Raw genomic sequence first — 27,692 nt, forward strand, 5'->3', positions numbered from 1 at the left:
ACTGATGGAGAATTGACCTCCTTGCTAAATGACTATCATGACTGTTATTTCTGGTTGGTGTAATTATCACTTACTTTTGCATCTGTCTTGTTTCCATAATTGATTTACTCATTCCAATATGTCATCATGCCTTCTTTTCTTTATATTTTATCAGTCTGCTTACTGGAAACTAAGGTGAAGGCATTCATTTACTTTCAGTATGATATGTATAGTGCTGCTAATCCCAGCCCTGTCCCCACTGCATTGTGAGTTCCACTTCTTTTCCTGATCTTTTTATTTCATACATATAAAATGTCTTATTATTTAATTTCCTTTGGATAATATAATACAACATTAGTTATGACAATTCTCACTTTATTCCTATAATGTCTGCCTCCAAAAAACAGCTCTCTTTCTTGGTTATTTTTTAAGGTGATGTGCATACTGCTGCACACTCCTAATTTTGTTTAGATGCAGATAGACAGTCAATTAGGTTTGTAATTCTTCCTTACACTTTCTTCTCTTTGTTTGGGATGCAAAGACCTCAAAGTTTTGTTGGACTTTTCATTTATAAACTCCCTTCTTTCTTTACACTCAAATCCTTGAGTTCCTCTGTTCAATTTACTTGCAAATACTCTTATTTTTTCAAGTATTTTGTACAGCTTTTAAAAATTTAAATATATGTATACTCAATTCATGGTCACTCCAGCTGAAGTTGGTTTTGTTGATGATTTCCTCTCTAGCATCATCAACACTAATTACCATCCTGAAGTCTTTAACAATGTTACTTTTTGGTGATCAAGTAAATATTTTGTCAAGAAGTGCAGCAATTTCTCTGATTTGTATCCAGTAATTAATGTCTGAGAAAAAACATGTTTCTCCATTGCTATTTACCTCTACCACACCTCTATGCCTAAAGTCAATAGCAGGCTATCATCCACTCCTTTTATGGTCCTTAAGTTATTAAGTCCTCATACTGTCACTTTTTTTTTCTTTTAAATTTCCTCAGAATCTCCTGTATCTTTAATGTATGCCTACCATTTCTAGGTTTCCTGAACAACTTCTACACACATTCTAGCTGCGCATACTATCCTATTATCCATTAATTGCCATTATCCTGGTGACATCTGGTTTCATTTTACATACCAGATGTGTAGAGCTACTTCTTTTTGTTGTTCTTTCACAAACATCTCAATTTTCCTCTGCTCTTCAACAAATTTTCTCTCTAGAGTTACAGACTTCTTTCATTACTTACTGACTATTTGATGACCAACCTGGATACATCTCTCCTAAATTCCTCCTCCTTCTTTGAGGGTTCTTTTGTATGCTTGTGCAAGCCTTTCTTCCAGAACCACTTTGTTTCATCTCTAAAAGATATATTTCCTCTCAGGTCAAACACAGCTTATGGGATTGTTTACATTACCACTGCAAAGGGTGTCTTAGCATTTGGTGATAGTAACTACGGCAGCACTAATGCTGACATCTGTTCCATCCTAATCCTAACACTTACTACCTGTACTTCAGGCTTTTCTCGTTGCTGCTGCTGCCCAGGGGATGGATTGAAAAGGGAGTATAAAAACTGTCAAGTGCCTGGATATGGCTGGGGATAGCAGCATCAGACAAAAAAGATGATAGATCATTCAACACTGAGGCATCACTTTGCTTTCTGCTCGTGGTAGCTTCAATGACTGCTGTATTAGTGCTTAAAAAAAAAAAAAAAGTGTTTCTAAGCAAATAGAAGTTGTTGAAAGGTTCAAGGACAGGAATGGAGCAGTTGTCAGTGGTTATGGATAAAATTTGGATATGCTTAGTTCTGTAATTGCAACAGAAGAGGCCTGAGAAGTTTCATTTCCTTTCTTTTTCCAGACCAAGGTAGGTGCAGCTACTTGCAGACGCTCAGTGCAGATTTGTTTGAATTGGCATTACAATATATTCTGATGAGTTCTGAAGATAAACAATTTTCCAGATGCTTACACTAAAGCAGCTGGCATTCAACAGTACGTAGGAAGCATCCCACCGTCTTCTGTTTTTATCTCTATCCAGTCCCAGTTCTGGGGAAGAATGAGAAGAAACTGAAGCTATATGCTGTAAAACAGTTTAAGAGACTGAGTATGCATGTTCTGCTCCAAAATAAGTGCTGTTAAGCCTGATCTAAACCTTGAAAATAGACTCTTGACAACCCTTTATTATCAGATCCCTGCTCATCATGATATATGATGTTGTACAAAGCTTTTTTTTTTCACGTACAGATTTAAGGTTTTATAAACAGATTAATGAAGATCAATAATCTCAAAATAAGCTGTTATTGTCTATGTTTTATAATGAGAAACAAGTGCATAAAAATTAAGCAACATGTTGAAAGTGACAGTAAGTCATTCATGTGTGAGGGAATTTGAAGAACAAACAAGCAAACCACCACCATTTTAGCACATATTCCAGTTCACAACACCTTTTCTATTGAGCAGATTTGAAGTTGTGTTTATCCTTTACTTTAAAACTACATGAAGCACCCATGAAAATCACTTCATTGAAGAAACATTATCACATGTAAATGGACCTCTAATATCTTAGAAAAAGTAAAAAACTCAGATTTCAAGCATATGAAATAGAAAGGAATATGATTGCCTTAAAACAAACTTAAACCTGCTTGCTATCACAGAGTCCATCTCTCTAGAAATCTTGTCTGCATATAGATAACAGAAGGCATGGGAGTTTCCATTTAAATAAATTCTTGCTTGTTTTGATATAGATGCCCTTTAATTGGTTGTACAATTGCTAAGAAGTATAATTTGGCATCTGCTTAGGTGTAAGATTTGTGGCTAGGTTAATTTCTTGCAATAAAAATTCTTGCTAAATTCCGAGTTGTTTAACTTCTGTCTGCTTTACAGAAGAATTAAACATATTTTCTAAGGCTGATCTCAGGATGAGAAGGTTAAGGCAGACATTTGAGCATGTTGCAAAGAAGAGGACTGCTTTCTAGGTTACAGCTTCTTCATTCTAATAGTATTATTTACAAAATATTAGACTTCTATTGGTTCTTTATAATGTCTAAACTATTTTAAATGATAAAATTAAGACAGACAAATTTGTTACAAGAATACACAATGGAGATTTACACTCAGTTGTATAGAGATTCACAGGGAACAATGGCAGAAAATAATTGAGGCAGGGTGATATGGACAACTTTTGATCCTGAGACTATCCTTAAGTAATGAGTATTTTGCATAACACCGGGGAAAAAAATCTGAGCATTTTCTGAGGTATATGGATCAATGAATGTATAAAAAAGTATAAAGATGCTTTATGTAGAAAAAATCTTTTAAAAACTGAGATGGAAAGACCACCAACACATCTAACACAGGTGTGAGATTTTTAAAGCTAACAACTGCTAACTGCAGAACACATAAACAAGCATAGTCAGTTGAAATAGAAACATGACTAAGTGTTTAAAACAGAAATGGAGCTGAGAGTTAAGATCTATTCTTCATGCCTATCACTGGTGGTCTGACAAAGAGCACATCATCTAACCGCCTCTGTAAATACACAGTACAGTGACATCCTGAGCTGAAGAGTCAGGTGTTGTTTTTTTTTTTTTTTTTTTTTTTTTCTCTCTCTCTCTTATTTATTTATTGTTAGCATTAAGGAAAAAGGGGATTACCAAAATCTTGCACACCTAAAGCTGCCTTGTTTTTTGCTAAGAGCACCATGATTTTCACTTCTTCACAGAAGAGGCTGAAAGCGCTACACAAGGTCACAACACCGAAGCAGTGAAGAAACGCCTGAGGAGCAAGAGGATCCCCCTATCGCCAAACCCCTCGCAGACACACAGCACAGAGCTCTCGGGCAAGACAAGTGAAACTGCCCGCTCCGAGCAAACTCACTTTATGGATTTATGGCAGCCTCTAGTTAAAGCCCATCTGGGTTGGACGGGGGGGCCGGGACGACCATGTGCTGGTTACATTTTTGCCATTCCTGCTGCGGTATGGCATGAATAAATCACAGGGCTGAGGTCAGAACAGCCAGCCCATAAAGTGATTCATGGACCCAGCAGCACATTCCCCTAGGACTATGTACTTTATTACAGTAAACCTCAGAACAAGATACAATTTCCTGTCTCAAGGAGCAGCCTTTAAATCAGGACACCTGGACAGCCCTGCAACCACTTAAAGAAACAATAGGCCTCAGCCCCACCGCTGCCTCACGCTGGCCTGCGCTCGCCCCAGGCCTGTTGCGTTCGACACTAAATACAACCTCGAGGAACAACCTCCTTCCGCAACACATCACGGGGGGACGAGACTGTGGAGTAAACCTTCTGATACCATCCTGTTCTTCAGACGTAGCTTCCTCACCCAAGAAATGCACATTCTCCAGCTGTTACTTCTCTTTCCACTTGAGCTTTTAGTTCTCTTCTGTGCTGTCAGAATTTGACCCAAAACGTTAAGACAGCAAAGAAACTTGAAAGGTAATTCACTTGTTTCTCTACTAGTGAGCAGATCCTTCACTCACAGCATTACTTATTTGGAAGCTGAAGAACCTGCTGTGCAATTTCAGTTACAATACGGATGTTCTCCTTGCAGTCTAGGGCACTGATCTGACTTTTGGTTTTGGCACCTGGAAAGCAACCCAAGTGGTGACAGAGATTATGGTATTGTTAGGCTTCTGAAAACTCACAGTTTCACCTAAGAGTAATGTTGCCTCCTATGCCACAAGTTACGTTTTCAGGAGAAAGAATAACAGAAAACTCATTTTAAGCCAAGAAACAAAGCACTGGTTATTTTCTGCTCTAATTATCCTGAGGAGCCCTGTTTCTTAACACTGAAATCCCATAAACCTCTTGGCTGCAGAGGAGCAAGCTGTCACTGACCTGACTTATATTCTTATAGTCCCTTGGACTTGTCGTGCCTTGGTTAGGCACATGCTGGATGTATTTTTGCTGTTCTCCTTAGAAACAACATGAAAAATTGAAAATGGAGGCTTCCCATGTCCACACAAATTGTGGCTACTAAAGTTGGACAGAAGAAAATCTGCTTTGCTCCTTCAAATCCATAATGGATCATATGAAAGAAAGTTTCACACAGGTATACTTGTTCAGCAGACATCATTCAATGAGGAACGTGAATAAGAAAAGAGAAGGAAGCTTCCTTCCAAGCATTTCATGGCTATGGTCATTCTGTAGAATCACTCTGCAAATAGTGGAAGAGATCCTGATTATTTTCACCCATCAAGTTTCTTTCAAATCTTAAAATTGTAAACATAACAAGGTAACATTTCCTGAGAAGCTGCCTCATAAAAAACAGCCAGGAACATAAAGCTTACACATACTGAAACACACCTAAAAGACTTGATGACTTGCAGAGAATGAGACTTTAAGAGAAAGTGATAGAGGAGAGAGAGTTTTACGGAAATTTAGGGGAGAATTCAAACACAGGAAGTAAAGAATGCTATTGAAATGATCAATGTAGAAAAAAAAATCTAGATAAGGAAAGAGAAGGATCGGTAAAGCAGATGTAAGTAATACTAAACTCATCAGATTTGTCCAGGATGGAACCCTCACGAAGCTATTTGCTTCATGATTACTTTTCCTACAAGTGAAAACAGTTATGTAGAAAACTACTTCCACCACCTGCTTATTTTCTTTTATTGTACTTAAAGGATATCCTTCACTGTTGTAGATTGTTTCAGAGCTTACAGCAAGCAGAATCAAGGCTTATTCATAGATTTTATCCTATACGATTTCCTGTACAGAACAAATACTTACATCGTATTCAGTTACTCCCACTGAACCCAGTGACTTGCTCTGGAGGATAAGAAAATCTCAGAAAGACAACCACTTGTGACTGAAAGCCATGAAGAATTAACTGTTATTCCTCTGAGTTTGTCCCAGTGGTTAGTCGTTTCCAGTGTCAAAAAGTCAGGTCTCTTGCTAATCCTATTTTTTCTGGCTTCATTTGCTAGATACTGATCCTTGTTTTGACTGTTTGCTGGAATAAACATTATTTTAATATCATTATTATTTCCTTTCTAGACATTAGAACTCTACAGAATATCATGATAACCAAGAACTTACCATAAAAGTAAAATTCATATTCTATTCCTAGTCATTAATCCTACTTTTATATAGCCAAATTTCTTTTGCAGCCAATGTCACACTGCATTTTTCCATAACATCCCAGTATCTTTTCCAAGCCATTCCTCTTAAAACAGTGTATAATATTTCCGTATTATTCTAATTTATATCCCTAGTATTCAGACGCACTTTGTGTAAATGCATTCACATTAAAAGAAGCAATTTAAATTGTTATACATGACTTTTTAACATTAGGTAATGTTATGATGTTTTATTTATCATCTGCAGTTTCTACTGACTGTTATTTTACACTTATTTACAGCTCACGAATAAAATGATTATTAGCATCAAGACTAGTACCAATATTAAGGAAGCTCAAACATAAATAGCTCTACTTAATTTTAATTGTAAATGGTAAATACTGATAACGCTCACTTTAAGAATATCGTCTATTCAAAACTAATAATATGATGGTAGAATTGGTCATTTAGAGAACTCAAATGTAAGGCAAGAATTAGTTGTATTGAACAAGTGGTTTGTTTTCTTTTAGGCAAACTTTGGATATAATAAAGGAACATTATGTGTTTTTGGCATGACATATTTTACACAAACCAAGTTGACTGATATTAATTATCTAATTATTTCTTTACACTATAAGAATTCTTTATCAGATTATTCATTATTTTGCTCATAAATTGTAACAGTTAATCCAGTTAATCAACTTACAGCTAGTTAGTCATCCTGCCTCCTATTCTGCAACACTTCCACAACTTTAGCATTTCCTTAACTTCTAGAATTTCACCAGAATTCCAATATTTATTAATCTTTCAAGAAGCCAAAATTCCCTTTAGCCAATTCCTTTAAGTGTTCTTAGATACCAAAAATCTTGGCATACCACCCCTAACACATGCATAACATCTTCAGCAGTTTCTTATGTTGTAAATGGAGAGATATGGAATGCCACAGTGCTTTTCTAAGAAGAAAGGCAAAACACTTCTGTTCAATTCACATGTGATCCAAAGAAATATGAAAAGATGTCTAAACAAGTGAAATAGTAGTTTAGTCATACTACAAATACCCAAAAGGGCTTAATTGAACTGAAGAAAAAATGGAACAAATTAACTTTGCTTTTCCAGTAATCTTAATTAAGCTGACTACTTTACTTTTACTTAACCAAACCCAGCAAAGTTTTATAATTAAAAAGCTTTTTAATAATTTGAATGCTGGCATAAAAAAAAAAAAAAAAAAAAGTCCATCATTTCTTCACCACAGCATATATGAATGATGTTCTTTCTGAAATCAAAGACAATATTCCTCTTGCAAGTGGGGTGCATTACTAAAAGTGTTGCCAGCACGTCGAGGGAGATGATCCTGCCCCTCTACTCAGCCCTGGTGAGGCTTCACCTGGAGTACTGTGTCCAGCTCTGGGCTCCCCACTAAAAGAGGGACATGGAGCTCCTGCAACAAGTCCAGCAGAGAGCTATGAAGATGATTAGGGAGCATCTCTCATACGAGGAGAGGCTGAGAGAGCTGGGTCTGATTAGCTTGGAGAACACTGAGAGGGGATCTGATCAACATATACAAGTTATATGAAGAGTCAAGAGGTTGGTGCCAGAATCTTTTCAGTGATGCCCAGCAACAGGACGAGAGGCAATGGGCACAAACTGAAGCAGAGGAAGTTCTGTCTGAATATGAAGAAAAACTTCTTTAATGTGGGGGTGACAGAGCTCTGGAACAGGTTGCCCTGAGAGGTTGTGGAGTCTCCTTCTCTGGAGATGCTCAAAACCCACCTGGACATGATCCTGTGCAACATGCTCTAGGTGATCCTGCTTGGCAGGGGGGTTGGACCAGATGACCCCCAGAGGTCCCTTCCAACCTCAACCATTCTTTTATACTGTGATTTCCATTGACTTAATTTAGTAAGGGCTGTATTAAGAGAAATAATTCTCTCTGCCTTCTAAATGGCTTTAAAAAATCACTAAATACTACTGAAAAATTTCCACCATTTCAGCTACTTAAAAATACACATAAAATCAGAAAAAAAAAAAGTTGCAAAATGAAACTTGAAGAAGTTAAGAAATGTAATCATAACACTATCTACTTGTAGGTATGCTTTATGCATTCTATTTGTCTTTTATTAAATGAACATATATGGGTTTGACCAAAGAGTCTATATGTCATTCCATCTCGACAAGCTTATTTATTGTAACAGCAATATATTCAGCGACTGGCAGGAGAGCACCTTAAACTGCTTAACAAAATCAGATGAAACAGAAAGTAGCACTGGCATACTTCTAAGAATTTTCTAGCTAATCATTTGCACCGAAGTTTTAACTATGACATACAGAATGGCCTCCAAGGCTGAGTGAAAAAGCAAGTTTTTATTTTTAGGTTTTATCTAGAAAGGTATAATCCTATTTCTGAAAGCTCTGCCCAGTAATATTCTATTATCAACATAAGTCCAAACCATAACAAAGTCAAGAAGCAAAAGGAAATATAATCTATACTTTTTCTTTCCTCTCATGCCTTGCTTTTTTACTTACTGATGTGGTAAAGACAAAGTAACGGTAACTAAGATTATGGTAATTAAGTAGAATAAATTGTAGAAGTGAGGAATATCTCTTCCGTTCTCTCCATTTTATGGCAGCACTCTATATAACTTTCTATTCAAATGTAATTAATATCACATCTGCTTCTATCAAGACATTTTTTTTTTGGTGTTTAGATCTGAGAGCTCAGTTGTGCAACATCAGCACATCAGCGTGCACATCAGCGATACTGTGAAATGCTCAGAAACATGCCAAATTTACCACATTTTTCCTGGTATTTTTTGGGTTGGTGGTATTTTTTAGGTTATAGCAAATACCAAATGGACTCTTTTTTTTTTTTTCTCTAGATGAGTGTCCTATGAAAGCTTTACCCGTGGTGTAGCTTGGTAACCAAAGTTCACCACAAGCCATAGCAAGGGGATTAACACGACTAGCTTTCATGTGGCTCCAGAGCCGTCACTGTGCTCCTCGGAGAGATCAGCGCCTTTTCGTCTCACTGCAAAGAGAGCTGTGTGCTCAGGGGTCTATGAAAGACTCTCTTCCCCATCAGGACATTGACAGAGGCCACTGCATGTTCATAGCAGAGGTCACACCGAGGGGAGAAAAGCAAAAACAACCTGGCTGGAACAGACACCTTCTTCACTGAAAAGTCAGTCATTCACGCTTTCAGTCTTGTACACCTCACTGCAAAAGATTTTGAAGTAGTTCACTTAAAAATAGAGCAAGGAGCCTGCTCTTGAAGCAGAAATAAAATACACACTCTAAATATAACCTATTCCACACTACTAGAAAATACTGCTTTGAGTAATGGCCCAAAAAACTCTCTGGGAAAAGGCATGTTTTAGAACAAGAAGGCTATCATGCTGTAGCAGTTTTACAACATTAAAGCTAATGGCAGTTTTTCATTAATATGGCTAGTCAATATTATTTTGTTTAAATTAGCATTTCACAATCTTTTGATGTCCTGAGTTAGCTACCTAATTGTAGACGTTTTCTTTTCCTTTTCCAATAGCAAAGACTACTGAAAAGAGCAAAAGAATGCTACCTATGGGAGAATTCATAGTTCTTATTAAGCCCTCCAGAATGAGGAGTGCTGGAGCCATAAACCAAAGCAGTGGAGGAAGAAAAATAGAGTTGAGAAGAAATTCCATGTTCTCCAAGAACAATGAGAATGGGTGGCAGAGGTCTGCCTGACCTAAGACAGTGCATTTCTTCCTCTCTCAAACAAAATGCTGTTTATGTCCAATGAGCAATTCAACCATGAGAAACAAGACCAGACAATTTGCCTCCCCAAAGGTGGCAGATAGAAGCTGTGTTTATATTCATTGACAAACTCTCTTTTTAATTTTCCATGCAGTTGTATCACTAAAAGCTCTCATAGGCTCTGTGGAGTTTCCACAGTCATAAAAAAAATCAAAATCCAACAACATAAAATGAGTGGATCCAAATACTGTGTGTGTATGATACCCACCCATATGTGTATGGGATGTTGAATAAATACACCTAAATGACATGGTAACTCTCCATAACTCTAAATAGCGTTTTCTTAGAAAGTCTGAGAACTTTTCCAGAGTCAGAATAGGTAAAGGAGGAATGTCCAGGCTACTCAGCAATTTTAGGAGGGGAGGGTGTGGGTAGAGAAGAAGGGGGTTTTTCAGTGTAATTTGGTTACAAAGCTTGTTTGCACAAGGCTGTACTGGCCTCATGGTGACTATTCATAAGAGATCCCCAGAAGAGCTGTAAAGTCTGCCTATAGCCCAGGTGCTATAATTGCTGTCTGTCAAAACAGAGCTGTTTTCTCAGCAAACATTTCAGAATGCCCAATGCTAAGTTGATTAGTTTGGGGTTTTCTGGGGAGGAGTATAAGGATGATGATTGAGAGACAGAGTAAAACTGATGACTCGGAGACAAAACTTTGATTTCATTAAAACACTCCAGAGAGTGTTTAATTTCTCAGTTAAAAGAGAATTCCTGCCCTTTGAAGGGAAGGGAAGCAGGCAGAGAGAAGGAATTATTGCCAATAACATCCAATGTAAGAAACATGAATCAGTTCAAGAGCCAAACAGATTGAGGTGCTATCAGTAATGAAAATGGTTCAGCTGCCCCCTGAGCATAGCGTTCATACAGTGAAACTATTCCCCAGCCACAGAGATGATTCCCTTTCAGTACACCCTGCGTTCAGCACAAATAAAGCTCCTTCCTGGGGAATTTCAGACTTTTCTTGCACACAACAGCTTTGAGAGGCTCCATCTTCACACTAAGCCTATTTTGAATCCAGCCTGTTATGTGTTTGTAATGGGGAGAGACAGATCTGGCTCCCTCAGGTGCTGGCAGCAATGCTGACCACACAGAGCCTATTCAAACCACATAATGAGATCATCTACAGGATTTTTAAACAGGCTGAGCCTGTGCAGGTTCCAGACACCTGAGTATGTGAACTCTATAAAAAAACACTTCTTGCACGAAGCCTCACGCAGAAATGTTCGGGGTGGGAGAGGGGGGATAGTAGGCGGAGTTGGCACTAGGGGAAAAGGAAGGAAATGAGGAGCATATAACAGAGTGAGACTTCAGGCATCTTTTGCAATTAAAGAAACTCTTTACAGGCCCTTAAAGTGGCAGAAGGCATTACTTGTGCCTTTAGGCTGTGACTTACAACTTCCTACCTGGATAGCATGCTTAAGAAAGGCAACACAGATGGCAGTCACCTACAACCATAGCACCCTCTCGCAAACTTCTTTAGGAAGGACTTGGTGAAGCAAGTTCATAATCGCTCTTCCTGTACATTATCTGCACTTCTGTATTTTCCATCAGAAACCATTGCTCCTGAACATCCACAGTATTAAAGCAACTTCATTTGTACTGCTCAGGTTACATCAATGTCAACGCTTACTTGAAGTCCCATGGTTTTCAGGGTTTGGAATTTTGCCATAAAAATTCACTTCAGACTGAAACGTGGCAAATTAGGGCTCAGCCCCTCCTCATTTCCCAGGCAGTTTCATACAATTTTTTATTTTATTTTATTTTTACAAAAAAGTCTCTGCAAACATTTAAGATATTTTTGTTTTTCTCAAACTAGAAATGTCTTCAATTATTATTATTATTATATTTGACAAATGTTAAATGTAAGTCTCAACATGTACATTGAAGGTTTTAATTAAAAACAAACATCTTGTTAAATCCAGTTCAGCATATGTTCCTACCAGCGTGCACCTTGTTTTAGCAACAGTTGATATGTCTAATAACTATAGAGGGCGTGAGAATGGGTAATTAGAAGAGTAGCCCAAACAGTACAGGGAAAAAGTAGTAACATTTTATGAGTATTTAGAAAAAAAAATATAGAAAGGGTAACAATGCTTAAGTATAGCAGCAATTTTAATAAATAATAAATACTGCGATGGACTGATTAGAAAAAAAAATCTGAGATTTAATACTGATTAACTAATTTAATGATTTCTAACAACACCATGTGAAAAAGTAGACTAATATTATTACTGGACCTTTTCAAGCTCATGGTCATTCCCAGCACTCTGGGAATGCACCTGTGAAGCAGACATCATGCCAAAGGTCTTCAGAAAGCTCTCTGGCCCACTTAAAAAGGCATTTTCTTGTTATCACTCTCAGCGTTGCAATGCCTCAAATCTTGGAGGATCTACTCATGGAGATCTTGCTCCATGAATAGAATTCACCGCCCAGAATTAAGTGTACAGGTTCCCTTGGCAGCTAAAGAAGAATGTCATGCACCTCACGATGGGATTAATGACATGCAACAAAATGGTAAACACCTTAATCAACAGGAGAGAGATCTAGAACTTGTTTCGTTCCTAGTTTTTGGAGTTAAAAATACTGTCATGAGAGGATCTAACTGTAAAAGACAGATTCACAGCCCTCAAGTGCTCCTGAGGATACACATCTGAGACAGGCATTTGTGCGCAACCGCCTGAATCAACTTCTTTTACAGCATATATGTGAGAACTGAATGATGACAGAGGAAGGACATGGCAGTGACCACTACAGTGGCTGTCTACAGGAATCCATTTTATAACACTGCCCAGGAACTGTGAAATTCAGTTATGGTCCCTCCTCAGTCTCAGAAAGCTCAAACCCACACTGAAAGACAGCTGCTGGAGTAACCAGGCTATCAGTATTCTAGGATGTGACCTTTTTATGCAGAAGGAAATACAAAACTGTAATCTTTACTGACAATACTCAACAAAATTCCTCATTTCACGTTAAGCTATTACAAATGGTATGTCAGTTTTTTTTTATTGTTTTGGTTGTGCATTTATGATTTTTATGATCTTAAACAAGCTTGTACCAGGTAAACAGAATACCCTCTTAAAAATGTGTAGGAGACAGGTTTGTATTTAAGAACAGTAAAAGAACATGTGGACTCTGCAGAAAACCTCCAAAGCCTCCTTTGCACATCTAGCCAAAGGTGGAGTTTGAAAGTTAGGCCTCTGCACTCTGAAAACAACTGTATCAGATATAAGGAAACCAATAAAAGTTAGAGCCAATGCCAGTAAAAAGATGAAAGACCTGAAGAGTAGTAGTCAAGTTCTTAGCCAGTGCAGTGGATGTCATAAATGCCAAAGGGCATTTTTGCAACATTCAACTATGAATGTATGAATCTGTATGTTAATATAAAAAAATGGATGCAGTTATAAATACAGAATTGTATTAGACAGACTCTAGCAGGTTTTTAAGAGCAATAGTCTTACATGCTGATTTCCAGTCTAGAATTTGTTTTCCTTCTTCTCCTTTCTTTCCTAACTTGCACACAAATATTTCTCCTTTTGAATCAAGGAATTACCACATCAATGACCCTGATGACCACATCAATGAAAATGAATCACTTCTGACTCCTTTTCTATAAGGTTCCAAAATCAACCAAAAGGGGGGTGGGGGTGGGGAGGGAGCCTCATTTGCAGTTGGATAATCAATGTCAATACCAACATATCTGAAATTTAAAGTCTACAACTGATATCTGAGCTGGCAAAGGACCTTAGGACTACAGCTTTAACAGCACTGTCCCACCATGAAGTACATTCATTTAATGCAGATTGTATGCTGATCAGATCAAGACCTTATAAGACATGCTAAGAAGTTACAGTAATAATGATTTTTCTGGATGTTTCTTTCTCAAAAAACAAAGCAACAACAACAACAACAACAACAACAAAACAAACAATAGACAATTCTTGTGGTTCTCTATTAGCATCCTTTGTCTAAATCACAGGTTATTGCACAAAAAGGAGGATCACATGAATGATCAAATTAATGTCTTATCAACTAAATGGCTGCCACTCACTTCAATTTTTCTGTGTATTTCTATTTTAGTAAGTTCACCAAGTTCAATGCATTGCCATTACAGACAACCATACCATATAATCACTTTAAAATGCAGTTTAATTTTCTCCTCAGTTCACTGCATCTATCTGAAGACTTCAACAACTGTCATCAGTTTGCTGTCTAAGAGAACAGAATTCCAAGTAGAACCAGAATGGGGCCTTAGCATGAGATTTTCTTAGGCTTGATGTAAAAGATGGAGAGGTTTACAGTTCAGGATTACTCTACGGTTTGTGATTAGAAAGGATGTTTCTAGCCAAAGCCACGTTACACTGCAAGTTGTGGTAGCATCATATATAAAAAGAGGAACAGCAGGAAGGAGATTTTTTCTTATGAAGTTCCCTGAATAATCTAGATTAGTATGCCAGCAGAAAGAGAAATACTTTTAGAACTTTCAGCTGGCATGTATATGGAAGTCCTCCATATGCTCAACAAGTTACAGTGAAAATTACACAGCTCAAAATACTGTATGCAAGAAGCTGAAATACAGCCTGCAGCACTATACAATTTTAAGTACTAAAATTGTATAGATCCAGGATTGGGCTCCAGTCAATTCTGTAGCCATTCTAGTATCATGGATGTAAATTCTCATGTTCTTACACTTCAGCAGATGAAATGACCTCTGCGATAACCTTTTCCACTCTAAAGAGACATTACAAAAATATAACTCACATTGCTTTTTGCATACATATAAACAGTAGCAAACAGGATACAGTGGGGAAGTTCACCCTGCAAAAACTGAGATGTCTCATTGCTTCAGCCACAGGACAATAAAAGAGATTGGTTGAGATTTTTACAAGTTCTGACGGCCAATTCCACTACTGCTGGCTTGCTCATAGGATTTAAATATCTGCATCTCAAGTTTTATAACTTGCCTCCCTAAGGAATTACTAAGCTTTTTTCCAGAGTCTGTTTAGAAGGGAAACCATTCAGTTTGGAAAAGACAGGACTAATGCGCTTACTCTGGGGGCTCTGGTTTTGGCTTAGTCCCCTCTTATTCCCTGTCAGACACAACAAGAGTGCACTTGATTGCTGGGAGTCAACAATTTTAATCCATAAAGTTCAAACACCAGGATGCCAAGGACCAGACTTCACTCACAAGCATTACCATGTCAGGCTCTTATTTCCTGAAATTAATGGAAAAATCTGAGGTAAAGTAAGATAAAGTTACAATAAGGAGGAATGCAATCAGTGATTGCAGTCGTAGCAAAAGGGAATCAGATATTTCCACTGTAGGGAAACCTAAAGCAAGTATCACTTTTCGTATGAAAAGAACCACTGTGTGATCAAATTGCTTGAAAACTATTTGGAGGCACTTCTGAAGAAGCACCAAATCTGCTTCCTCCAATCAATTCTTGCCTTTTTTTTTTTTTTTTTAATTTCTTCCTTTTTTTTTTTTTTTTTTTTTTTTAAATTAATTGACAAGGTAATTGAAGCAATCTCAAATCCAACTAAAAACTTAGATCTGATCCACTTTGACACTTGATAATATACAGAAGCACTGTATAGAAGAATGAGGCATTCTTAAGAGAAGCTGGATTAAAGCCATGTGACAAAAAAGATCTGCAGATTTTTAATGTTATCCCATACCTACCTACAGAAGAAATAGAATTCTGCTGCTTGTCTTTTCATGTAGAAAAATATGATTTCCTTAGCATCTTCCTTGAATTATGCCACTGATTCCAAGTCTACTTGGCTCAAAGCTGTTTCCTTAATTTCAATACTTCCACAGATCTATTCCAGCTTTTTCTAGTTCTCTATTTCATATTATCTAGCAAGAACTTTTCTTTCAATGTGTAATACTATAACTCTGACTAGTACTCAGTTCCTGCTTCTTAAACAGACTAATCTTCCCTTATTGCCTGTATCTTCATTTCTCTTTCCATTTGTTATATTCCTCTTTAAATCTTTTTGGCATTCTTTATATTGACATTAGCCAATCTGGGTGCCAAAAAGGGAAACACAATGTTTTACAATGATTTTTTTTATACGATCTTTAAAATTCCTCAATGTTCTCTAATATTTTTATAATTGCCACCTCTCAGATTATGGTGACAATCACCATTGTGCTTTTTTTCTTGGTTGTATTATTTTTTCCAATCTCAAGCAATCTATAATGTAGCATAGCATGTATACATACATCTACTTGTGCAACTTCGTTCCAAAGCTTTATCTCAGCTTTCATCTTCATTAGCACAGTAACAGACATTTGCCATTAGTATTGCTGTTACTAGCAATTGAAAGATCTCATTTTGAATTTCTGGCATTTGAATTACATTTTTATTCCTAATATATTCAGTGATGTAAGTCTGGATTCTAGTGGTACAAGTTAATAAAATGTTACTGCTTATGAGAATGTACGAACATGAGAAATGCCATAATGGGGCAGATGAATGATCCATCTACTACAGTACTTTGTATTTGAAAGCAGCAACTGAGATGCCGTTTAGGGAGAGCACTAATCATTTTCTGCGGTCTATTCACCTCATATTCTGTCAACATTGAGGATTATAGTATTAAGGATATTATAGGGGACATCCCTGTCTAATCTCATTCTAGTATCCACTTACGGACCTATTGTCCATGAATCTGTCTAAACCATGTTTGAACCCGCTGTCACTTCCTCTACAGTGTTCTGTAACACAAAACTTCACTATCTGCTGCATAAAGAGGTGCCTTGATGGGTTTTAAACCAAACTTTAGTTTCACTGAGTAAAGCCCAATTCTATTGCAAATTTTGGTTTATAGCAGTCTTGCACTAAGCTTATCTGCAGGTAAGCTTTCATGAGCTCCTGCCTGCTCTGCAATGGATCCACCACAGGACACAGCTACGCCCATCAGGCAAGTTGGTGGCATCTCCATGATCTTACTCAAAACTTACTTTGTCTCAAAATTAAAAAAACAGCCTTTTTAGTCTCTCCTCTTAATGCAACTTCTCCATTCCCTTCATTATTTTATCTGCCCTCTCTATACCTTCTCTAATGCATTGCATCCTCACCTAGATGTGAAAACCAGAAGTGTCACAATACTGAAAATGAAGTCACTGAAGATGAAGCAGCTAAATGATATCATTCTTTTGTTCTTGATAACTTCGCCTCACAGTATGGAAGCTATATTCTTCTTTTCAGAGCAGGTCGTTGATATTCAGCTTGCAGATCAGCTATACACCTGTGACACACTGGTCAAATCACTGAAATTAATTTTGTTTATCCTTGATTTGCCTACAAACAATATAGGGATAATACATACCTTGATTCAAGTAACTTGATTAATATTTGGAAAATACTTCAGGCAATTTTAATTGCTTTGCTGAAATAAAGCAATGCCATATCTCAATTCCCACTAAGAGAACAGATTTCTGTAGCTTCTGGAAAGAGAAATAGCTGGAAAAAAGCCCTTTCTTCTTACTGCTAATCTCCTGAAGGAAATTACATCATTTACCCTGTAATATCACTGTGAAATCTATGCAACCTTGGCTATACATCTATGCAAAATGTATCTATTACATAAATACAACACAACAAGCATTACAGGCATCACTCATTCATAAAGGACACATAAGATAATCCTCCCAAAAAAGAAGGAATCTTAACAATTAGGATTAAAATTATCATTGCAAATACACAGCATAGAAATGGCTGAAGTGCTTGAGAAGAGACACACACACACAGTTCCTATAATTTTTAACAGCTATATGCTTGACCGAACAAAACCATCAGCTGTAGAATCTGATGTTTAAAACACCATAGGAAAATGTGAAGACAGAGTAGCTCTTTCTACTGACAACATTCTACTAAACTCTTAATGTGGAGCCTGATCCTTTTTAGCCACGTCATACAACTTAACAATGCAAAATACAGCATGAAATGCAGGGTCAGCCCACAGGAAAGATCATCTGAGCTGAAAATAGAAAATGCTCATCTTCATCTCAGTCCTCCACTTATCAGAGAAGTGCAGCCTCCACACAAGTAGCCCTGTCCTCCTATACAACATCTGTGTCCTCTTGTCAACATCTGTGCAAGAAGAATCAGAGTCCAAGGTGATGAATACGCTCTTCCTGTTAAAAGCACATCCTTCTTCACTCAGAAAGTGGCACAGTACTACATTAGTTAAGCATTGTTATACTGCCCTAACTTCCCCTATAAATACAAACTCAAAAAATAGTTTCTTGCTCTATTGGGTGTCCATGGAAAGGTGTTGGCAGTGGGGGGGCTGCAGGGGGAACCTCTGTGAGAAGAGGCCATGGGTTGCCTCTATGCCAGATGCTGCCAGCTCCTGCCTGCTCTGCAATGGATCCACAACAGAACACAGCTAAGCCCATCACACAAGTGGGTGGCATCTCTATAAAAGGGCAAGGAATGCCAGACAGGCAGAGGAAAGGCAGAAAGATATATACCAGAAAGAGTGAGAAACAGCAGTGTGAACACCAAGGTCAGAGAAAAAGGAGGAAGAGGTGCTCCGGTTTCAAAAGCAGATACCTGCTGCAGCCTGTGGAGAACCCATGCTGGAGCAGATTTTTTTTTCAAGAAGAAATGCTTCCCCTTGAGGAGAATTCATGCTGAAGCAGGGTGGTAAAAGCAGGAGAGGGATGAAGGGGCAGACAGCAGCTCTGCTGAGGATACCCATCACGTCTCTCCCTGCACCACTCAGAGAGGTGGGTAGAGGAGTCTGGAGTGAGAGAGTCAAACCAAGTCAAGACTGTTTTGCCCTTGACAGTAATTGGTAAGCAATCTCCATCTTCATCTCAACCCATGAGCTTTCTCATCCTATTTTTCCTATTTTCAGCTCTGCCATGAAATATACTAAGAATTGTAGTGTAAAAAAAAAAAAAAAAAAAAAAAAAAAAAAAAAAAAGCTTCATGCTTTCTAATATGACACTGAAGATACAACAATCAACTTTCCAGTCTCAGCAGTCCTTTTTTTTTTTTTTTATTTTCTTCCCCAAATACATTTTTTTTTAGTCAGCCAAAAGTAACAGTGATTTTGGCTCTATGTCATTAATATAATCAGTGATACCAAGAAACTTAATCACGATGACAGCAATGTCAATAAAGTCCTGGAAGAAGCCAAAGAAGTTTCTGTACAAACTTACTCAAAAGGAAACGTTCCCTAGACTAAATTGCTTCTCTGTAGCTGTACACAGTTTCATGAAACATAACCTCATGCTATCCAGATGCTTTCTGTGGATGAGCAACCACCTTGTTTTCTGAGGACAATCTTCCAGAAGGAAAGAGGCATTCACTAAACAACAGTGAGAAACTATAGCAGAAGAGAATGGTTACTGGGCAGGACCAGCAGCTCTGACACACCCTTACTCCTGAGTACACTTAACAGAAAATGAAAAAGAAGAAGAAGAAGAAAAAAGGGGGGGAGTGAATGAAAAATGATTTCTGGGCAGATAATTACTTGGTATTTTCTAACCCATAATCAAGTTTAAAAACAGTGTGCTCTGGTTTCCTTGAGAGAAAAAATATAGAAAGCTAAATATGAATGGGCTGTGAAAGTTTGGCGATATTCATCAATATAAGCTCCTTCCTAAAGCACTAAGAAGTGCTTTTAATCAAGGCATGTCTGCTTTTCTACTTAATTTTTTGTTAAAATATATTGTTATCCTAATTCTCCTGAGAGTTACAAGACATTACCTGTAGGCTAAAACCCCACAAAACAGTGAAAACTGAAAGGGAGATTAGATAGGAGACAAAGCTGATCTCCCTTATGCCTGAATACTGCCTAGAAGAAACCTGGAGATGAATTTTTACTTTTTATGCAATGCCTCCAGTTTCCAGAGTGTGTTTCCTCCCCCGCCCCAGACCTTGCATAGAGGAAGGTGAAGAAGTTAAGACTCACACAGATAAATGGACCAACAGGACATCAGAGTCATTCTGAAGTGTGCACAAATGGCTGGTCTTCTATGGCAAACATTTCTATTTTGTATTTTGTCTCCATGCTATGTAATTCCAGAATGAATGAGAGAATTGTAATTCAGTTCAGACAAGAATATTCGAACCCACTGCTCCAACTTATTTTCGGGGAAATTCTCACAATACCGACCTGATCAAAACCAAAAACAAACAAACAAAACAAACAAACAAACAAACAAAAAAAAAAAAAAAAAACAAAACAACAAACTCTTTTCTGTGACAGATTCAAGAATGCTGTTTGACAGCCTTTCATTCTGTTAGAAGAAAAAAAAAAGATTTAAAGAAATAACATAGCCAGAGTTTATTAGCAACTCTACCCAGTACAACTGCTGGCTCTATTTGAGCGAGGCTCTTGAGATAGAGTTGCAAGAGGTCAGACTAATTTTAGGGATTCATCAGTGGGCCATTTAAAAGCTAAATAGGGTAGCTATTGGACAAATACATTCCCTAAAAATCAAAAGAATGAGAAAACAGATATACTCACTTGTATATTAATTTGTTTGTAAATGCTAACCCTGCTACTTCTTCCAAATTTCTTGGGTTAAAAATAATTCCTTCCTCTTCTGAATCACAACATTCATGTTACAAAGGAGGCATCATGAAAAAAGTTATTCCTTCAGTACTGATGAGTTGTTAGAACACTGACTGTACACCATATGAGATGCAGTGGTATAGGTAACAAAGCTATATACTTCACCATTTAAGAAAGGACAAATCTAATCTGAAAGTGATTTGCTGCTTAGATGGCATAAGCAGGGCTATTTGCTTCCCCATTTTTGCTAAAATTGGTAAATGTCTATGTGAACAAGGCTGATAAAGTAAGAATTTCTGGAATTCCTGAATTTCTTCCTGTGGAGGGGCATACACAGGAATCAAATAAATTGTATGAAAATAGTCCTCAATTTAATTGCTAACAATAAAGCAAACAAGTTTCTTATGAGGTCTTTACATATTTCCCTCCACTCCCAACACCCCTCACACTCCAATCCCATCCACTAGATTTAACTTTTCTCAACGTTGGAATTTGGGTACCTACAAAGCATACCAAAGTAACTGACATACAGTCTGATAAGTGTAAATATTGTCAGTCGTATAGACATACAGAGACAATTTGGGTCTACTGAATTAGGAAAAGCAGCTATATATATATACTAATACAAGTCATATTTATAATAACAAAATTGAATTCAGTCTAAGGATTGTACAAATGATTGTGCTGAGTTAGCCTGTTTTGTTAGGGCCAGAAGGGGAGTAGGGAAAAAAAACAAAACACCACCTTTTACCAAAAGAGTTAAAATGCTATAAAAAAGTCTGTGTATGCAGCCCAGGTCTTATAAGGAAATGTTCTTAAACATTTATTTCTTGAAACACAAGGTTTCAATCAACAGCCACTGGAGACCCTGGGGTCATGATCTTCCCTGTATGCAACCCCCTCAGTGTTCTGCATAAAGGTCAGAGAGGTTTACCCTCTAAGCATGAATTTGCCTTCCAAACACTTTGACTATGGAATAAACAGTTTCTAACTCAGATTGCGAAACTCTTAGCATTGTTTTCTAAGAAAAATGCAAACCCCATACTAAGAGATTTCATATTCACTGTCTGTGGACTCTACAAATTAAAGGTCTGTACAATCTCGAACCTTTATTAAGTCTGCCAGCAACAAGTTGAGAACACTGTATGTTACAAAGTCCACTGAGTGCATATGCTGTATTCCTAAGTTATCTGAAAGTGCTTCTTACAACTTGATATGCTAATATATCCGTATTTATTAATGTATACTTATAATGAATGCTCATGCTTGCCATCAGCTGGACTTGTATCAAAATTGAAATATTGTGAGGTTACAGCTTAAATTGGAATATGATCTGATGGAAGACAGAAGTTTAAAGAATAAGTCAGAGAAGTAACACGTTTTAGCACATAAAACAGTGAGTGGAAATGCAAAACAGTGCCTTAGGAATGCATCTGCAAACCCTGATCTGAATATTTTAAGGATTAAAAATTAAGGTCAAGAAATTTCTAATCAAGCACCACAAGAAGTCCAAACTAAACTGGAAGAATTATCTCCTGAAGAACTTCATACGGTATTTTAAAGGAAGCTACATTTTATTTTGCATTTGATAAACATTCCAGCCCTGTTTCCACCATTGCTTCCATTTGATTGGGCTGCCTGGTGCCTGAACCCTACAGAGCTGCCATGCTGCACATAACACGATATATATTTCTTTAGTATCCGCTGGTGATAAGTTACATTACTGAAATTCGTCCAGGAAAGTATACCTGTTAATTTTACTTTAGATGGATTCTATTAAAACGTGAAAATCTTGGCAAGAACTGGGGTGAGACTTGCCCACTGTCTGGGTCTCTTTCCCACCCAGCCAACAGGGCAGACTTTTTAGTTCATTATCACCTCATCAGTGTTCCTGTCAGCTGCCAACAGTGAGAAAAGACTAAGCCACTCACTAATTCCTGGCCTTCCTGCCTCCACTGAAGCAGTAGTAAATCCAGAACAGATGGATGCTCTTTAACCCCTCTCAATCCAGACACCTACTTTAATCATTCTAATCAACCTGCTCAACTCAGAACAAAGATTGACTGGCAGATGCACAGTGATGGAGGGATCAACTTGTTGCAGCTCAGCTCCAGCACCGAAAGCACTACTCTATCTCCAATACACTACTGATACAGGAGGAAGCTGGAGAAAGGCACCAGTCCAACTGGGTCAAGAGTAGGATAGACCTTCTAGAGAAGAGAGGAAACCAGCAGAGGAGGGGATTGTGAAAAATGAAAAGATTATTAAAAATTAACATCTCATCACAAGAAATCATGAATGAATGAAGACCAGGAAACATTCACTCAATGCAATGGCCATTTCTTATTTTATAACAAGTCGCACTTCAAGCAACTTAACAGCTTGCTGTCAGTCTTTTCCCAGTACACAAGACAGAAGAACTACCTTGACTTGTGTCATCTCAGACTTTCCTGAATACAGATTGCCATTTCAATGCACTAAGCCAGAAGAAAAACAACTTCACAAAAATTGGAACATTTTTTGCCAAGTTAGTATGCTGAATTATACAGTGGAATTTTGTGAGTGTTGGGTACCATCATTATTTCTATAAATATTCTTGATTAAAGAGTAAAAAGACCATCCTGCCCTATATCTTTGATAAGAAAATTGTGTCCCTTCTCTTACAGTTTTGAATTTTCAATTATAAGCCATGTACTTACAAATTCTAGGCTACATCACCATAAGGTTTGAAATTTATTTATATAACCACAACATTAAAAGTTGTCAAATGGGGAATGTAAATCACAACAGTCCATTTATTCACTAACACAATGTGTTTAGTGCAAAATTTCATTCCAATAGTGGCTTTCTATGCATCATTTGATAAAATTTGTAATTTTGCTCCCTACCTTTAAAAGCCTTCAATAATGCTCACTCAAAGTTCCAGGATTAGAAGGTTCTTCTGGAAAAATCGAACAGTCAGCTTTGTGTGAGCAGGAGAAAGGCTGTTTCAGCAATTGGACAATTAAATTAGAACACAATCCCAGACTACCTTTAGGAAAACTACAAAGTATAGTAACTACAGAAAAAGATGTCAAGTTTGGAGATATTAAGACATTTGGTTATCACTCCAAGATGACCTCTTTTGGTGCTGAGAAGTTGTCTGACCAGACTGTACTCTCATCCCTTAACTGATGTCAATAGAGATGGTGATAATTCAGTCATTCCTGGTGTGTGTTTTGGGATTCAGTTACCCAAATAATGGTATCTAATGCCATGTTAGCTGTCCCAGGATATGTGAGACATTCACAAGAGGCTGATAGTGTGACACACAACATCTGGAAGGTCTATGCAATTATGAAGTGGCAATAGAGGTCCAGTGGGATATTCTAGTGCACCTGAAACGGTAATAGACACCAAGGTTCAGACAATGGATCTGCAGTACCGTTCTCCTTAAAACCAGTAATAAAGTTATCAATAGGTATCCCGGAGATATAAATTGGGTGAGAAAGGAGCTCATTTCTATCTTGTATGTACAGTGGTGGAAGTCTTGAAAAATTAATTCTTCACGAGCAGGCACACTTAGGGCACTCACTGGTAGGCAGAAGACCACAGGGAACAACACAGGTGTGCATCTTTTGGTGTCTATCCTAATCAAAAAACCTTTTATCATTAATATTACCCTTTCTACACACTTTAATAACTTTACTTTATTCACCTGCAATGGAATATAAACCATATTTATGGCAGAAAACCCTCACTTCCTAGTAAATAAAATTTTATATTGGAGTGCAAATTGCCTTTTGGAACATAGTAAAATGTCTTCAGTGTGGTCTGGAGGTCACTCTGCTAAAGCAACCCAAACGGTTTTTCATGCCATTTAATTTTTCCATGCTGAATTTTCCTTATCCATAAATAAGATAAACAATACTGACTTTTTTTGCAGAGGAGCATTTTGAGAATTAACATGGCACTTTTTAGATTTTCAGATGGAAATTGCTCTGTAATGTAAAGTAGCATGGTTAAGAACTGAATGCCATAGCATAAATTAAAATTATAGAAGGTTGCATATATATATATATACATATATATATATATATATATAAAAATCTATTCCTAGAGGTATTTTTTAAGGTCACAAGGAGAGAAGATTTACTATTCTCTATTCTCTTTTGGTCACCAAACTCTTGTTCATTAAAAGTTTAGGTGTGTATTTCCAAGTCCCATGAGGCTGCCACCAAGATCAACTGGAAGAACTGAGAAGTTAGGTAATGAAATACTTTCACTAGACTATCCTAACTCATACCTCAAAGCAAAACATACAGTTAAGACATAAACTAGAGAAATGTGTCGATGCAGTGCATGAATTGTAAGAGGAATGTGATTTTTTGGTTGTTGTTGTTCCTTCAGTTAATACTTTTAAAAGACCTTTTCTAACACTTGTAGGATCTCCTTGGGAAAAGAGCAACAAAAAAGTTAGATTTTGTCCTTCACAATACATGTTCCAGATATATTAGGATATATAACGGAGATCAAATTTTAACCAAAGATCTGTAGCTTTTGGTCATGAGAAGTCAAATTCTCAATCTTTTCCAAGCAGGCATCTCCTGACAAACTTATGAGGCGAAAGTTCTGCTTATTAAGGTACAACAGCTTCAAAATATGAATGACTTGATGGTGGGAACAAGGAGTAAAATAACTCTGAAAGAACAGTAGAGGGTTTTACTCCATGCCTCATTCTATAAATTGACAGTAATTAAATGGGTATTTAACATGCTGCAAACATGTTAAATAATCATTAAAGCATTCTAGTAAAATTATCAGAATCTCAGCAAATTAACTGTACTAATTTCTAAAATAAAAATGACACATTCTCTACACAGGTCAAACAGAACATAAGCTATGCATGTGCATCACATATCCTTGAGTTTCTGCACAAAGAAAAAGTAGAACAGCAATCGGGCTAAGCTCTGTGCACTAAGGAAAATGCATTTCATTATTAGGACTCATTGGTATGAATAAAGCATAACTTGCTCTACTTTAACATATTCATTCCCTATTGCTATTTTTTTTATTAGTCAGTAAAACAAACAAACAAAAAAAAACAGAATTAAAAGATAATGCATCTCCCATGTATGGGAATAAAGCTTTTTGTTACTCATACCACTGAGACAAAAACCAGATCATTGCCCAGAGTAATTTCTGTCCCCCTAAAACTGTACCTTTATTAAAGGTCTACAAGTTCTGGTTCAGAAATAGGTAACAAAATAAGAATTCCTTACACTTTGTTATATTTAAGTTACACTGAGAGCATATTTGCCCATAAAATGGAACAAGAAATGTAGCATTTGTATAAATAATACACTTGAGGTAATGGAGATATAAACGTACACATCACAAAGCCATCTGGAGCACAGTTTTCCCCAAATTTGGGCACAAAGAGTATAAAGAAATGTGTTGTCCGCTAGGGTTTCTCTAGGCATCTTTTGTACTTTTCAGCTTTCCGCACCGAGGAAGTGATACTCCAGTGCTCCATGTTGTAAAGGAGGCAAAAGGTCCAGCAGTTAGGACCACTGGAGTGAAGCCTTGGTAAGAGGTTGCCTGAAGTGATTCTGCATGGCTCCATAGCTATTTGATTAACATTGACTCTAGCCCACAGGCTCCTTCTGTTTGGGCCAAATGCAATGCTGACACACTCTGCAGCTCAGCACCAAACACCCTTTCCATTCTTCAACAGTTTACTTGCATTTCTGCGTGCTGGTTTCTTTTGGCTCCAAAGACAGCTTCACCTGCAGGGTTTCATTTTTCTGTTTGACACCTTGCCGTTGATTTTCCCTTATTGCACAAAAGAACTTGGTCCAGTGCCTCTTTCATAAATGCCTCTTTGTAGTAAACGAAAGCCTTAATGATCATATTTTGATTGTAGACTTGATTAATTTTGACTTTGTTTAATTTGTGACCTTTGCTGAGATCTTTAGGGCTGGGAATTAGAGAGCACACTGTACCACTGTACTTCGGACATTGCAGGTTTGCCAATTTGTTTCATGCCTCATTTGTCACAAAACCTATGAAATTGTAGTCCAAAGCCAGCTTCATATTTTTCAAGGTGAGGCAAAAATGTTATTTGTTTTTGTTTTAAATTAACATCTCCTTGCTACATTCATCTGGTTTTTCAAACTCAAGACCAAAGCCTCACTAACAATGAGAATATAGCAAGCAAGACAAATCTAAAGATCAGCTTATCAAAAGAGAACAGCTTGCTCCTCTGCAATTACAGCACTAAAGTGGTAAGATAAGCATACTCAATTTTAGGTACAGGCATACAATAAAGAAAAAAAAAAAAGGATGTAGGAAGTATTTGCATGAGAACATACTAGAAGAGAGAAGTAAATGAGGATTTATATATCATACTTGCACAGCTTTTTCTATTAAACATTTGTCTCAAGTTATTTAAAAACATAGAAACCTAATAAGATTTTGATTTCTGACATCACTGAAATTCTGTGGCCACACGATTCCTTCATGTGTGAAGGAATCACATCATGTTTCTGGCTTCAGTTTACTTCTTTGAGAAACAACAACAAAATTTCTCTGTTTTTATGAAAAAGAAGACTTTGATAAACAAGATCCTTCAGTGAAAAGAACTAAACTGCACAGTATTAAAACTTGCATTATTGATATTTTTAGAAAATAATATGGCTAGCAGAAGTCATAACGACTTTCTCCAAATACCAGGAGATATCCCTGGCATTCTTTATAAGCTAACCAGGCTTAACCCTTTCACATCTCCAACCTACTGAGGGCTTGACAGTGAAAAAGAATTTTTAGCTATCTTTAACCAACAAAGTGAATGATCTAAAAAAATGGTAGTTTCCCTTACATGAGGAATATTCAAAATGGATTACATGCTAGGACAAAATTTCTCTTTAGAAGTTGAATCTGCAAACCTAAGCTGGTATTAATAGAAAGAACTAAGCCCTCAGTGTGATATGTAAAACAAGTTCATATATATAATCTATATATTTTTGAAGAGACAATTTTGGTTCTTATAGACATCAACTCAGGGAAGTATATGATCTGTGCTAAAGAATCTGCAAGACAACACCCTCTCTATTCTGTTTCATCTTCATAAAAGCATGCTCAACCATACCTAAGCTATTTGCGATAGGTTGGTGTCATTTGTGTGTAAAAACCTGCAGGGAACAATATTCTACACCCTACCCACACCCTGTTCTTCAGTTTAGTGAGATCATTTTGAATTCTCATCTTGTTCTCCAAAGTGCCTTAATACCCACATTGGCATTTTGGCAATATGTCTT

At 37.2% G+C, this 27,692-nt stretch overlaps 1 protein-coding gene across 11 annotated transcripts in view; it reads right to left on the reverse strand.

Moving 5' to 3' along the window:
* The window catches only part of ERC1 (ELKS/RAB6-interacting/CAST family member 1), a 294,324-nt gene that overhangs the window by 64,401 nt on the left and 202,231 nt on the right, over positions 1–27,692 (reverse strand). Inside the window, exon 18 of one of the 11 annotated variants that reach the window (XM_082767803.1) lies at positions 5,819–5,960. The exons of the other annotated variants lie outside the window; for them this stretch is intronic. Coding sequence (XP_082623929.1) covers positions 5,924–5,960 — 37 coding nt within the window. The 3' untranslated portion in view covers positions 5,819–5,923. Of the gene's footprint in view, positions 1–5,818; positions 5,961–27,692 lie in introns of those variants that run through there. 11 annotated transcript variants of the gene reach the window in all.

This window comes from Aythya marila (assembly GCF_965140915.1).
Source record: "Aythya marila genome assembly, chromosome: 1".
NCBI lineage: Eukaryota > Metazoa > Chordata > Aves > Anseriformes > Anatidae > Aythya > Aythya marila.